A 14,644-nucleotide genomic window follows, 5' to 3' on the forward strand; every position below is an offset into this window, starting at 1 on the left:
CTCAGAGTGCACAAAGTGGAAAATCTATCTATTTATTTGTTTATTGAATGTTTTTAAATGCACAAATATATGACACTGTAATATGTGTTATTTTTTGATATGTTTGTGTGGTTTAAAGTGTCTCATCATTACACTTTTTGTCACACAATTGTACATCAACTCTACTGATTGTAATGTCTCTGGTGTATTAATCAGGTTTATTATGACTTACAAGCGAGTGAAAGCCTGTGAATTTACACTGATTCTGGGTAGTTTTGTCAGCCAGTGTTCATGCACAAACCTTTTAATTACATAAGAAGAGAGGCTAATTAATACCTAAACAATTAATTATCATGAAAATCCCTTTTTGTGATCCCTGTATCACAAAAATATGTTTGTCGTTTTCACTTTCATCTATTCTTTGCCTAACGTGCATCATTTGCACTCACTCATTAACATATTTAAATGAATATGCTCACACACACAAAGCTTTTTTCTCCAGCTTTTCATGCTTGACCTTGTGGTCATAATGTAGACCTTCAGTTAAGAGGGTTGATGAGCTCCAGGCTATAGAGAGATACTGACTTCACAGGTCGATCATCATTCTCCACGGTTTATTAGTCACAGTGCTGATGAGATTAACGCTGCCATGCCTTTCAGTAATATCTCGCCATGCAGACCCCTGCCAGCCTTGCACTCTTTGGTGCTTTAAAAAAAAGAAGCAGATGAGATAGTCGAGACCTTTTCTGGAGCCCAGAGGTGGTGACAATGTGGCATTTTATTGGATTAGATTAACTCACACCTGCTTGGCTGGTTTCCATTTTTCATTTTCTAAATAATAACAGGGAAACATTTCCTCTGTTTAATGTCCAGCAAACCGCTGCATGAAGTTTACTGACAGTGATGATAAAATATACTGACATAAAGAACACTGCTAACGCACCATTATTTTTTTTTTTATTTGACCTTTTTATTGATGTTTTAGTTGGTTTTCTACGCCTACAACAATCACATGCATGGTTAGATTCTGTTTTAGCCCCTTTACTGATAAACCGATCTGGTGTTCAAAGGATACACCTGTGTAAAGACAACTTATGCCATGTGGTTGATGATTAAACATGACAGTTTACTCCAGCATCGCCTGCTTGCATGACCATGGCACTCCAACAAACATGCTTTCCTCATCTTACCTGCCCCAGCCCCCTTCTCTACCACTTTTCTCTCTCACCCTTTGAATTATGCACTCCCTCCCACAGTAGATTAGAAACAGGAATATCTTGTTTTCCCTGCAAGGTTTCCTGAATGCAGACTATTAGTTTTCAGCCGTTTGCAAGGGCTGCAGTTTTCAGTAATCACATTGATTCACCATTTCATTCCAGCTTTTCAAACTAGAAAGCTTCATACCGTCACTGTATATTTGTCACTTGGTTAATAAGATAAATAATACTAAGTTAGTCTGACAAACTGCTGCAGACTGCAAATTGACATGATGCATGAAATGCATTCTTGTCTTGAGGAGATACTTATGTACAATATATACAATAACAGTATCTTTGTTATTTAAGTGTCTTTGGCTCTTTGCATATCCCAGTTCATTGGCCAGCTGCTGAAAAGTTACACTTTTTTTTAAATTATTGATTTTGATTGTGACAGGACACTACCAGGGTCTTTTAGATGAAGTACTTTTTCAGCTCGGATCCCCTGTCCTCTGCTTCTACAGCACTGGTCGGACGTTTCAGAGGGGTTAGACAGCCACGTTGGCCAGCCTCGGGTCTGAGTCCTGCTCGTAACGGTAATGGTAGACCTCCATCTGGTCTCGGCACGCCTCTCGGATGTTGTTGAGCCACCGTTTGATGCCCCCACGGTTGAGATACAGCACCATGAGAAACACCACCCCAATCAGAGCCAACACTATACCGAGGAACACGTATGAAACCGCCTCAAGGTTCTCGTTCATACAATCCACGTCCTCTCTCCGGAGCCTCTCCACGGGAATCCCCCTCTTGCCCTCCGGCTCGCTGCACAGGAGACGCCCTGCATCCGGGCACTGGGATGAGTTCTTCAACCAGTAGTAAAACGCTTCCAGTTCACAGTTGCACCGAAACGGGTTTAAAGACAAGTAGACGCGTAAGCGCTTTTGCTGGTACAAATTGGTCACGTTTTCCCACTCCATGCTCTCTATTGAGTTATTTATCAGCACTAACGCGTGCAGATTATAGATATCTAATGTCATTAGGGGTATGGACTTCAGGCTGTTTCCCGCCAACTCCAGCCTGTGGAGGTTGCGTAAACTTAGTGTGCTGAGCGCATTGGAGAGCTGCGTCGTGGCCGGGGCTAAAATAGACTGATTTAGGTAAAGAGAGCGCAGCTCTAGTAACCCGTGGAAAGCCCTGGCCGAGATAGACTCCAACTGATTGTGGCTCAGATCCAGCAAATGCAACCGGGTGAGTCCCAGGAAGGCGTAAGGTTCAATTGCCTGTATCCCGTTATAGGACAACGACAGTGTTGTCATTTCCAACTCCGTGCCGTTGATCATGAACGCACCGCGCTGTAAAGTTGAGATGTTTCTTCCCTTGAGTATCAAGGTGGACGTCCACTCCGGTATGTCTCTTGGTACGTCAGAGTCCTCCCCATCACGACAGGTCACTGTCCCCGAGTCTCTGGCACAGATGCAGGACGACGGGCAGGCGTCATCCATCCTGACAGGCGAGAACAGCAAACACACCACGGCTGCGTAACACAAACACCACTGATTCCAAATAAAAAAAACACACTTTGAATTGTCTGCACTCCGAAATATCCACATCTTCTCCCTCATTTTAGTCTCCAAGCAGGTCGATGCCGATGTGTCTTGCAAAGAAGGCGACCGACTACAATCCTCTCAGGCATATAAAGTCGAATCAGTCCGGCACCTGCTACTTTGAACCATCAGGATAGAAAAAACGCGCCTTCCGCGGTCATCTCGGCGCTCTGCGTCTCCGTTTGGAGAAAAGATGAGTTTTCTGTGGGATACTTACGCATCGGACGGTGGACAACAGCGGAGTGTGGCTGAGTGGAAAGCTGCTGATCTGCGCTCCCTTGGTGGTATTTTTGACGCCTGTCACTGAGAGAGAGAGAGAGAGAGAGAGAGAGAGAGAGAGAGAGAGAGAGAGAGAGATGTACGCGACAGTACTCCCAAATCATCCTATTATATAGTTATTATCTTTGATAGGAAATAGGATTAACACAGAAGGCAATTTACTACAGATATGTGAAAGAGTTAAATGGTTTTAATGGCCACATGTTGGTTTGACTAAAGACACCCTCCTGAGTGTATTGTTGCGTTTGAATGAAAATGAGCTCATTTATCACGACAGATGGCTGTAGGTTAATTTAAACTTCAAAAAAGTTGGTTGTTTCCTTCCCACGCCACGTTTCCATTATTACAGCCCTAATTTATGGCACATTGTGTTTGTTGCAAATCAGTTGCTTTAATTATGTGCGGCCAGTGTAGCCAGTTTAATGGGGCCTAGGGTCATTGATCCCTTTTCGAAAGAAAGAAAACTCGCTTTCAGGGAGTTGGTCACGCTCTCCACGTCTACAGTATAGAGTTGGCAAACAAATCAATAAGCTTGAATACATACACCGCTTCCAACACTGAAATTTGCATGGGGCATGTGGTGCTGGACTAGGACATGGGACTGGTTTCTCATTACTTAACCGGAAACAAGGAGATGAAACATTTAAGCCTGGAAGTAATGAGGGTGAAGTGAATTATCTCCTAATTGAGCTATATTGTGTCTTGAAGGCGCCATGGTATAGTGCATGTTTTATCATGGAAATGGTGACAATATTTTGACTCCACCAACCAACATAATGCTGAGCTGAACAAAGTGGTTTATGAAGGACACATAAATAAGACAGAAGCAGATGGAGTTTTTATCAGTTTAATCAAGTATGTTAATGGTCAGCCAGAAAGAAAGAGAGATAGAGAGAAAGAAGGTCTGCTCATAGAAAGAGAGACAGTTAGAGGTTCAGCACCACGGACAGCTCCACAGAGCACTACAGTACCTCCTAATAAGTAACTTCTGTTGTTCTGTGCCCAAAGGATACAAGGAAAGAAGAAGCCTTCAAATGGAAAGATGTAAGGAAGGAAAGAAGAAAAAAGGAGTAAGCCTTAGTTGTTTAAACTGACAACAAACACAACATGAACTGAGGAAGAAAAAGAAATAAAGAAGGAGACAGGAAGAGACAATGAGAGGTTCAGCACCATGTAGAGCTCCAAATGGCAGAGCAGTGCAGTCAGTTCTAAGTGCATAAAGAAGGGGGGAAGGAAAGTGAAGTGAGGACAGGTTTAAAAACAGAACGATTTGGTGGAAATGGTTAAGAAATGAAGGACAAATACTACTTAACAGTATCCACTCCTCGCTGTCACGTGTGTGTGGTCCTGTTTATCAAAGACACAGGATACAAAAATAACTTTCAGGATGACAAAAAAAGTTCAAATCAAACCATTTGGGGTTTAGTTAATTGGAGCAGATGCAGAGTAACAGTAAGCTGTCATTGAACATCCCCACTGACACCTGGTCATGGTTACAATGAACACAACTGTTCTTCTTTTTCACTCTTTCTTTCTTTCTTCTTTTGTGGTGTGTGTGTGTGTGTGTGTGTGTGTGTGTGTGTGTGTGTGTGTGTTTGCTGGCTGAGTGAGAGCACACACCAAGACAAAGACCATGGTGTGTGTGTGTGTGTGTGTGTGTGTGTGTGTGTGTTTTTTTTTTGTGTTGTGTGTTTGTGTGCATGCTTATTATGTCCAAAGCCTTCAGTTTTCTTCAGGCTTATGATGACATTTCTTTGAAACTGCACAGAAAAGTCAAAAGTACAGTGTATACAGTATAGTAACTGGCTTGTTTAGTAAATGTAGTATATGCTAGTCTCACAGGGTTAGCTTTATATACGCAGTTATATTCAGAAGCTAAAAGTATGAGGACATCCCAAACATGATTGTTTACAATCTCTTTCTAAAACCCTGGCCAATAATCAGCTGCTACACCAGTTTCCACTCCACAAGATTTTGGAACCTGGTTGCAGGGCTTTACACCCATGAAAGCCACAGCAGCACGGGTTAGGAACTGATTTTGGGAAATAACCTCTTCGGGTCTCAGTTATCCTGAGGGTGTTGAAAGAGGTGTTAGGAAATAACCTCTTCGGGTCTCAGTTCATCCTGAGAGTGTTGGATGAGGTGGAGGCTGGGCAAATTCTTTCACACCAAACTGGAAAAAACAATTCTTTTTGGACATGGGCCCAAAGTTGGAGGGGCACTGTTATCTAAAATCTCAGTGTATGCTGTAACATTGAAATCTCCCTTAATTGGAAGCAAGGGGCCCAAACCATGAAAAACACTCCCAGACCAAAACTCCATATACCCCAGACCGCATACTTATACACTATAGTGTATATTCAGTATGTCCATTCTTGTTACAAAGTTACAGAATCCCAACTGACTCAGTGATGCTACTGGTATCATAAATTAAAAGGAGCACATATTAGACTCTCAGCAAGAATGCAAATAAGTGCACTTCCCAAAATGACAAACCATTCCTTTAAAGGACAATAAGACCCATAGAAGCCATTTAGTACTAGTGTTTGTTTGTATAAAACAGGGGCCATGGCACTAGGGAGTCTTGAGCTGATTGCACTTTTGCTGTCGTGCCCAAGAGCACTAAATCTGGAACGGATGGACAGAAATGGCTTTGGTTGGGATGTAAATATAGACACTGGGAGACAGAGAGACAATGAGAAAGGAGATAGAGAATGATGGAGAATGGCCTTACTGCTGGTGCTCCCGATAAGCACAAAGGGCCATATTAATGTCAGGTTGTTTTGCCTATTAAGGCATATGGGATAGTATTTCTTCCTCCAAACAAACAAGGACATCTGCTCAGTCCTCCTCTTCTCCTCTTAGGACCCTTTCGCCTGCTCCACAGGTGTCCACTCTATCTGCCGGTGCAGAGAGCTGATTTAGTGGTGGCTGCTATTCACAGGCCGTTGCTGGGATATTGTTATGGTGCCCTCCTCTTGGCCTTCAACTTGACACTGAACCTCGTAATTGATTTACTCAAGGCTGCCCATCCCTATCTCCTGACTACAGTGTGTGTATGTGTATGTGTGTGTAAACTTGTGGGTGTGCGACCAGTTGCCAGTAACCTTGGCGTGCGAGTTTTCCTCCTATCCTCAGGTGTGTCGTTATTTCTGCCAGCTTCGGTGCTAAATTAGCAGCTGCATACTGTTTTTGTACATGAGCATGATTACATTTTATGTGCTATGTGTAGAAGTATATGTCCACTGCAAATTGCTCCTGCTGTCCACTCTCACATTTAGATTTTATTCCTTCATCCTTGCCGCGTCATTCGTCATTCATTAACCTTGTTTTAACAGCCAAGCTGATCTGTCCTCCGTCCTCCCTCCAGCTGGTACATGACTGACACATGCTGGACTTATGGCCCAAGTTAAGGACACAAGCATATATACAGCATGTAAAAACAGTCTTCAAGGCCTGAGGGTACCACAGTGCACAGGATAGTTGGTAAAGTAGGTGCAGATCTCCCAGCATGACTCTACCCAAACTCTTAGGCTATCAGAGACATTATATGCACCTTGATCATCTCTCTGGCCCAATATCACACACAGAGACTGCTGTGTGAAGATGCGCCATTATAAAATAGCCTAAAAATTATGTAGCACCTTTATTGACACAACAGACATTTACATATGTTGACACAAAAATGTGTTGTAATGAGCTACATTACATTATTGTTTATGGATAAGGTGGGGATGGACACAATACCATAAACAACTGCACTGTATATTAATGTTTGAAGCAGGAGTTTGAGTTTGCTGTTCTATTACACTGCATATTATATACCGTAAGGCTTGAACCATTTTCTTGCTGCATTCAGAAACCCTTCTAAAATCATGACCTTTAAATAACAGAGCGGTCTGTTTAATACTGTGGGAAGGAGAAAGTAGTTTGACATACTGTAGTAGTTACAGTATTACATCTTCAATGGAGTCTGCCGTTTCTTCTTACCTTTGACAGATTAGCAATGTTCATTTAAGTTTTGCATGAAAAGGACTTTAAGCTTTAATAAAAGTGAAATTTCCTTTCCTTCTCTATAGAGACATAACTCTCTTAACTATGAAAGTGACTCATGGAGCTTTTGTATGTGCAGGATCATTACTGGCTAGAGGCACACACACTTATACTGCTTCTGTCCATTAGATGGGTGCCAGGGGACATGCTGTGGTACATCAGAGTGCTCATGGGTAACAGTATTTTCATCTAAAATGTTCTTAATCTTTCTCCTTGCACTGTGTGTGTGTGTTTGATAGTGTCCATCACTTGAAAAAGCAGCTGGGTTGAAAAGTTGAAGGACTCTGTAGCAACTGTGAATAATGTCCTTTACACTCACACACACACACACACACACACACACACACACACACACACACACACACACACACACACACACATTCTCACATGAGGTCTAATACTATCTGACCCAAATAAAACTCTTCAGAGGTAAGTGTGGGTGTGCTGGGCTCGCAGGCAGGTGGAGTCAGGCTTCATCTATCTCCCCTCTGGACAAACTACTGCAAAATACCTCACTCAACTTTTTTTAAAAAAAACAGTAAAAATAGTTTCACATCACCCTCCTTGCTCTTTCTGTCTCTCTCCCAACCCAAATACAGTCCGTACCTTTATTTGTCTGCTCCATCTATCTCTCAATCTGCCCATCTGTCTATCCGCAGACCTGCTCCTTAAACAGTACTCCACCACCAGATGAATAAGAGATGAGGGGATGAGCGAGGAGAAGAGAGGATGGAGTTGAGGGAGAAGTGAAAAAGTGCAGCTGAGCCCAGTCAGAGCCCTTGTGGTGATGAGGGTGTAAATGGATCTTGAGGAGCCGGTGTCACCTGTCCCGGGACCATTAATTAGTCATCTAGACTTGTAATGGAGTGAGCCGTAGCCAGACAGACACAACTGGCCAAACAAAACCAAGTCACTCAATCAGAGGAGTTAGCTTTGGCTGCTGATCACTCTGTGTGGCCAGAGTGGAAAACTATAGACTGATCAGAGTTCATGTCATAACATAACATAATGATTAAACACATGCAGAAACACATACAAGTGGAATTTATTCTCTTTGTTGGATTCTGGGATTTTCAGAGACATGTGAAGTACTATTTGTAGGATAATTTATATAATAATAATAATTTAACTGTACTACTTCATTAAAGTGTTTTTGTCAGTTATTTTCTTTATTATTATATAATATAAAAATAACATATTTAAATAATATAATAAATATAATATTCCATTAACCATCTTACTTATCCCACCAAATATCCTGCACATAATGAAAAGTTAATACTCCATTTCAAGGTTGCTGATGAAGGTTGTTTTCAAACTTTATAGTCACAGTGATGCATAAATTCATCATTTTTCACATTACAGTCTTGACTCAATGTAATGCATCACATTCATTCAGTTGTGACCCATAGTCCTCCAACTCTTATGATTTGGGGTGTGAATGTAATATGATCTAGAAATCAAAAGTTCGGGCAAGTGGCAAAGATCATATTCACACACTTTGCTCTCCAAATAGATATGTGGCTCTTTGAAAAGCACAATTCACAGGCACAATACTTCTACTTTTAATACTTTTACTGATTAAAATCCAAGTGGTCATTTGTGCTATCAAGTATTACATATGACTTTTGAACAGTTTTTATTGAGATATCTATAAGCTGCAGAACACTATGTAAAATTCAATTGTTGTAAAAGTCACACAAAGTTCTTCTGGGTTATTACGGCATTTCCTTCCTTTTTGCAGTTCCACTTTAATTACTTACTTACTTTGTTTATTGATACCGTTTAGTCGACCTTTAGGATCTGAGGACTTGAATGTGAATAAATATAATCAGGGAATCATGCGTGATGTTAGGCGATACACATTTAAACAATTATTCATGACTTGCTGTATTTTTTGAAAAGTCCTAATGGTTTTACACAATTAGTATTACACAATAATGACTTCTCCAGTAGCCGGCTGGATTAGTTTACATCTCTTTCAGTCCATGATGAACATTACGTTTCTAACCATCCATTAACAATCACGACAAATGATATGGATACTTGGCTAGCAAAGTCTCAGTTTAGATTGAATTACAAAACGGTTGATATCTGATGTTCGGGTGACCGCTGTTTGTCCTTCTGGCTGTCATTGACTGACGACACCGAGGCCACCATGGCAGTTAAGACACTCCTGCTGAAGGGTAAAGTGTATCAGTGACACCTTGGAAAGTGAACCAACTGCTTGAGTCAGGGAAAGACGCTGGCCTGATGCCAGTCCTGTTAGAAGGGGTTAATCAGTTCCAGTGGTAGGCGATCCAGTTTCAGTGCCACTATACAGATAAAACGTTTTCGGAAAAGGAGAATTGCTTCCAGTTGTCTATTAGATAATTACACCATGCTTACTGGACTGATTATTTTCTTTCTTTCTTTGTTACAAAATGTGCTGAATCACTCAGTGTAATAACATGGCGGTCCCATATCATAGATGATCACATTTTATTTAGATACAGTATGCTGAGACTCAACTTGCATCCACAGTAAAAAGTCTGTCTACTTTGTTTAAGCATAAAATAGGACTGGGATCAGTAGTAACACTGATCAGGGGCAGGATTTGGATTTGGTTAAATTCAGGAGTTAGGATTTCCAGACTACATGGAGGTCATCAGATAATCAAGTGACAATGTGTTGAAACCGGTCACCTAATCGTTAAATACCAACACTAGGCTATTGAAATATAGTCAATTAAAAGGACAAATAATAGACATTACACAGAATAGACAGAGTTATACAGGTACATTTTGGTTATCCTGCCTGACATCACTCCCTCAACGTCTCCCAATAAACCTTGCTGCTGTCAGGCTGTCCTGAAGGGGCAAAGTAAGAGGCAATATTTATGTTTGGCAGGGCCAGGCAATCAGAGTAGTAGTCCCCTCCATCCATCAGCAACTGGCTCATCACTTCTACCCACAGTCAGGGTGAACTTTCCAGGGCAAACCGCACCCAGGGCAGCAGGACACTGTGGAGATGGACGAGCAGCGACCAGAGTCGGATGCTTTCACCTCTCATTTATTCAATAATTTATGCATTTTTAGCTGCTTAGAGATGTGCGATGTGAGATCTCCAGGACTGTGTGTGGTCAAAGAAGGTAGTTAGCAAAAGGTATTGGCCACCAGACTGTGGTGCAAATTAGTTAAGTACATTAACTCAAGTACAATGCTTTAGTACAATTTTGCGGTATTTGGTACATTACATCTACTATAAACGTCTGTTTCACAACATTTCAGAGGAAGTATTATACTAAAAACATATGATAAGCTTATAAAATTTTGTCAAAGATTCCCAACCTTTTAGGCTTCTGACCCCTTAATAAAAGGAAGTGTCTCGTTTGGGCATTTTTCTCATTAGCAGTTCCACCAAAGAGTTTCCTCTCTAAACCTCCGAGATGATTTTATTTAAATGTTCAAACACCACAGAGGTTAATTTATCCAATATTTCCTCCAAAAGCAAATCCTGATGAATACAAATTTTTGTAGCTGAACTCTCACAACCGCTCAGATTTATTTAGTAATCCTTTGGAGGCTGACATACCCCTAGGTTAGGAACCACTGGATTAAACTACCTAAATGTAAATATAATAATAAAACAACCCTGACCAGCTAACAGTAAAACACTACTTACACACTGTTGAAGCAGTATTAACAATTTAATAGTGTCATATATTATAAGTAATCAGTCACAGAGGACAGTTCTTCTGCATAATGAGCACTTTTACTTTTGTTACTTTCAGTAGGCCTACATTTTGTTATAGCTATATAATCTACTTTTGCAGCAGTATGATTTAAAATAAGGGTTTTTACTTGCAATTGAGGACTTTATACTGTTTTATTGGTACTTTTACTCAAGCACGATATCTGAGCACTTTTTCCACCACTGCCACCAGATAAACAACTCTTTAGCACTCATACAATCCTTGTAGATATCATCACAGCGAGAACAGAAGCATTTAAGTTTTGGGAAAAAAACAACAGTTTTCTGGTGCTGATGTGCGTTTATGGGAATAATTAAGTAGAAAGGCAGAAGGGAGACAACTTGTAAGCAAGAGGACCAGCACGCATTGAAGTGTCCTTGAACACGACACCAAATCCCTACCTGCTCGGCAGCTGATCATGCGCTCTTCTTGTGAAGGGGGAAAGTGAAAAGGAAATTTCCTTACAGAGAGCAATAAAGGATCATATTACACATTACAGTGGGGGGCAGAAAATGAAGGAGAAGCATGAGCAGTCATAAAGGGAAATGTCTTCATCATCCATCCACGTTTCACCATGATGCTGAAAATACTTGTGCCATTACGGCTGAGAACAGAGCGGGACACTGTCAGAGGAAAGGAGGCATGGATAGATGGACAAGAAGGAGGGAGACATTATCTTACATTTATAATGGCGGAGCTTATTAAAAAGGGGAGGTCATTATTTTTATCTGGAGAGCAGAGAGAGAGGGGGACCTATTCTTAGCTTTAACCCCCATGGCCCGACAAGATAGATCTACGGTTTTATGTGAGCCTGTCTGCCCAAACCCAAGCCCGTCTACAGCTTCATCAAACACACACACAAAATACAACCTATAAACAAAACCAAGTCACTCAATCAGAGGAGTTAGCTTTGGCTGCTGATCACTCTGTGTGGCCAGAGTGGAAAACTATAGACTGATCAGAGTTTATGTCATAACATAACATATGATTAAACAAATGCAGATACACATATAAGTGGAATGTATTCTCTTTGTTGGATTCTGGGATTTTCAGAGACATGTGAAGTACTATTTGTATGATAATTTATATAATAATAATAATTTAACTGTACTACTTCATTAAAGTGTTTTTGTCAGGTCTTTTCTTTGTCCTTGTCAGTTTCTTTCTTTTCTCTTTCTATATAATATAAAAATAACATATTTAAATAATATAATGAATATAATATTCCATTAACCATCTTACTTATCCCACCAAATATCCTGCATATAATGAAAAGTTAATACTCCATTTCAAGGTTGCTGATGAAGGATGTTTTACTTTAACCTACTTATATTATCATTGCTTTGTCAGATGAATATACTTTTATGACAGTTATGAAAAAAGAAAGAAAAAGGACGGCAGGCTTTTTATTCTTCAGTTAACATATTTAGTACCCCAGCTGGCAGAAGGAAGTGCTGACACAACAGAATATGAACTAAGTAAATAAATAAATTTCCCCAAGGGCGACTTTCCTCTCAATATTTTTTATTTGCTTTTTGAGGTTCGAAGTATGTCACCTGGGTTATTGTTCCCTGGAGTGGGATGAATAATGTCAGCAATATTCAGCTTTCATATCTGGGAACATCATAACAAGCAGACAGTAGTCAGGGGACAGTAGAAAGCATTCCTCCATAGAGTTTGTCAACAACAACTCTTCTCATTGCGGACGATAATGCGATGAAACTTAACATATGCAAAATAAAAACTTCACTTAGGGATTTAAATGATAAGAATCAGCTGATATAGGAAAGGTCCCAAACTCACACAGACCAAGAGTCTGCAGCCATGCTAACAGCTCTGTGAGGCTGAACAGTGGAATCTTGAGCTAAATTTAGCATGCTAACTACATACATAATCAAAAACACCCCCCAAAAAAACAAAAAAAAAAAAAATAAAAAGGAAAAAATTTTTCCATAATAACCTTCTCCCAAAAAAAAAAAAAAAAAAAAAAAACAAAAAAAAAAAAAAATTTTTCCCAAAAAACTTTTTCAAACCCCCAAACCCCAAAAAAAAAAACCTTTTTTTTAAAAAAAAAAAAAAATTATTTGTTCTTTTTTTTTTTTTTTTAAAAAAAAAAAAAAAAAAAAATGTTACATACATGTTAACAGTTATATTTTAAAACCATTTATTTACATCAAATATGGTCTGAAAATCTAAGTCTGGAAAAGTATGGAATTTTGAAAGGGAAAATGTATGGGAACTGTGTTACTAATTAGAAATGAGCAATTAGCAACACAAATTACAGATGAGACTGATGGGAATGTCATTAGTTTTTCAGGTATTTGGTCATAAAATTAAACATTTGACCTGATTTTGGCGCTAAATTTGTCTTATAGTAAAACCACAAATGTCAGCCTCATGGTGGTGGACCCACCCACTGACTGCCGTCCCCAGATCCAAGTGGCACTATAGTAGCATGGCTAAAAATACATAGATTGGAGTGCCAATTAAACCCTTACCTTGTATTTGTCGAGCTGCTTAGTCAGAGGTGTGTGACTGTGTTCCAGCAAAGTGAACTGTTTCAGGAGAGTGACTGCCGCCGGGTCTGTTGGCCCAGCTGACCCTCACCTTGTCCGGTAGTGTACACGCCTCTCTTGTGCACGTCCCAAATTTAGCAAGCCCCCTTCTCTGCAGCTGACATTACACCAGCCCTCAACTACATAGGCTGTGATTCCCAAGCCATCGCTCTCTCTTTCTAATAATGATTTGGATGTTGAAATTGTAGCCTGCAAGTGCAAGCAAAAGTTAATGAATGTTTCTATTTTTGTCTTTCGAAACTGTTTTAAATACATCATTGTACTTAACACTCAGTCTTGAGTGACTATTATTTACTGTCAGCCATTTCCATAATAGTGCGTAATAACCTTGCCTGTGTGGAAGACTGATGGGGATTTTATTTTTACATGAGCACCAGCCACATTACCATCGTCTGCATCATGTATCAGATGTCCTCTGCTGTGAAGAGAGGGGCTGAAAGATGGAGCATTGAGGAGACTGACTAAAGGAACATATCCTCTCAAAGGCAGATGCAGACATCGGAGAGCTTAAGGGGGTCGGAGCTCTCAGAGAGCAGAGTGAGGGGCTCATGTAACTATAAGGATGGGAGGAAGGCGACAAGAGGGCTATTTTGTCTGGTAAAGGTGACATGAGACCCTCCACAGGGGTCTGCATGGGAGGATTTAAAGTGCAAGTTGATGAATAAGTGGTGAAAGAGAGGTCAATGAGATTGTTACTGTTTAAGTACCAAAATGAAAATAAATTATGATCACAAACAACAATAGCAGACTATTAAAGCTAAAATATGACAAAAAGCTTAAAGGTGAACAGTTTCCTTTTGCCAGCATTGAGTCCCTTTTGGTTTTTATTTCAGGTTGTCTTTTGGGTTGTGTTTCTCAGCTTGACCTTTGCACTCTGCTGGCAGTGACTCAAAAAAAGCTTTGTCATGTCAAGTCTGAGGAAAATTACCCGAATGATGTCAGAAGGGTAATCTGCTGCATTTTGTCAGCCATGCATAGCTCCATGGATGGTCAGTGGGTCAGTCCACCTACAGCTACTGGATTGATTGCTAGTCAAATGCCTGTACAGACTTTCCCGGTCCCCAGAGGATGAACCCCTCTGACTTTGAGTCAATTTGTCTTGACAACTGTACAATTTGGTGCAAACATTCATGGTCTTAGTCAACTTTGGTGATCCCAGAGTTTCCATTTATATTTTGGTTGATCTATTGGTTTGGCTTTCTTTACAATTAATATTGCAGCTCC

At 40.3% G+C, this 14,644-nt stretch overlaps 1 protein-coding gene across 1 annotated transcript; it reads right to left on the reverse strand.

Moving 5' to 3' along the window:
• Window positions 1-924: 924 nt before the first annotated feature.
• waif2 (Wnt-activated inhibitory factor 2) lies at window positions 925-3,037 on the reverse strand. Its single transcript, XM_051402252.1, has one exon. It carries the CDS (start codon window positions 2,795-2,797, stop codon window positions 1,724-1,726), a length of 1,074 nt encoding a protein of 357 aa, XP_051258212.1. The 5' UTR covers window positions 2,798-3,037; the 3' UTR covers window positions 925-1,723.
• Between the last annotated feature and the right edge of the window lie 11,607 nt (window positions 3,038-14,644).

The sequence above is a fragment of the Dicentrarchus labrax genome, unplaced genomic scaffold (assembly GCF_905237075.1).
Source record: "Dicentrarchus labrax unplaced genomic scaffold, dlabrax2021, whole genome shotgun sequence".
Lineage (NCBI taxonomy): Eukaryota > Metazoa > Chordata > Actinopteri > Moronidae > Dicentrarchus > Dicentrarchus labrax.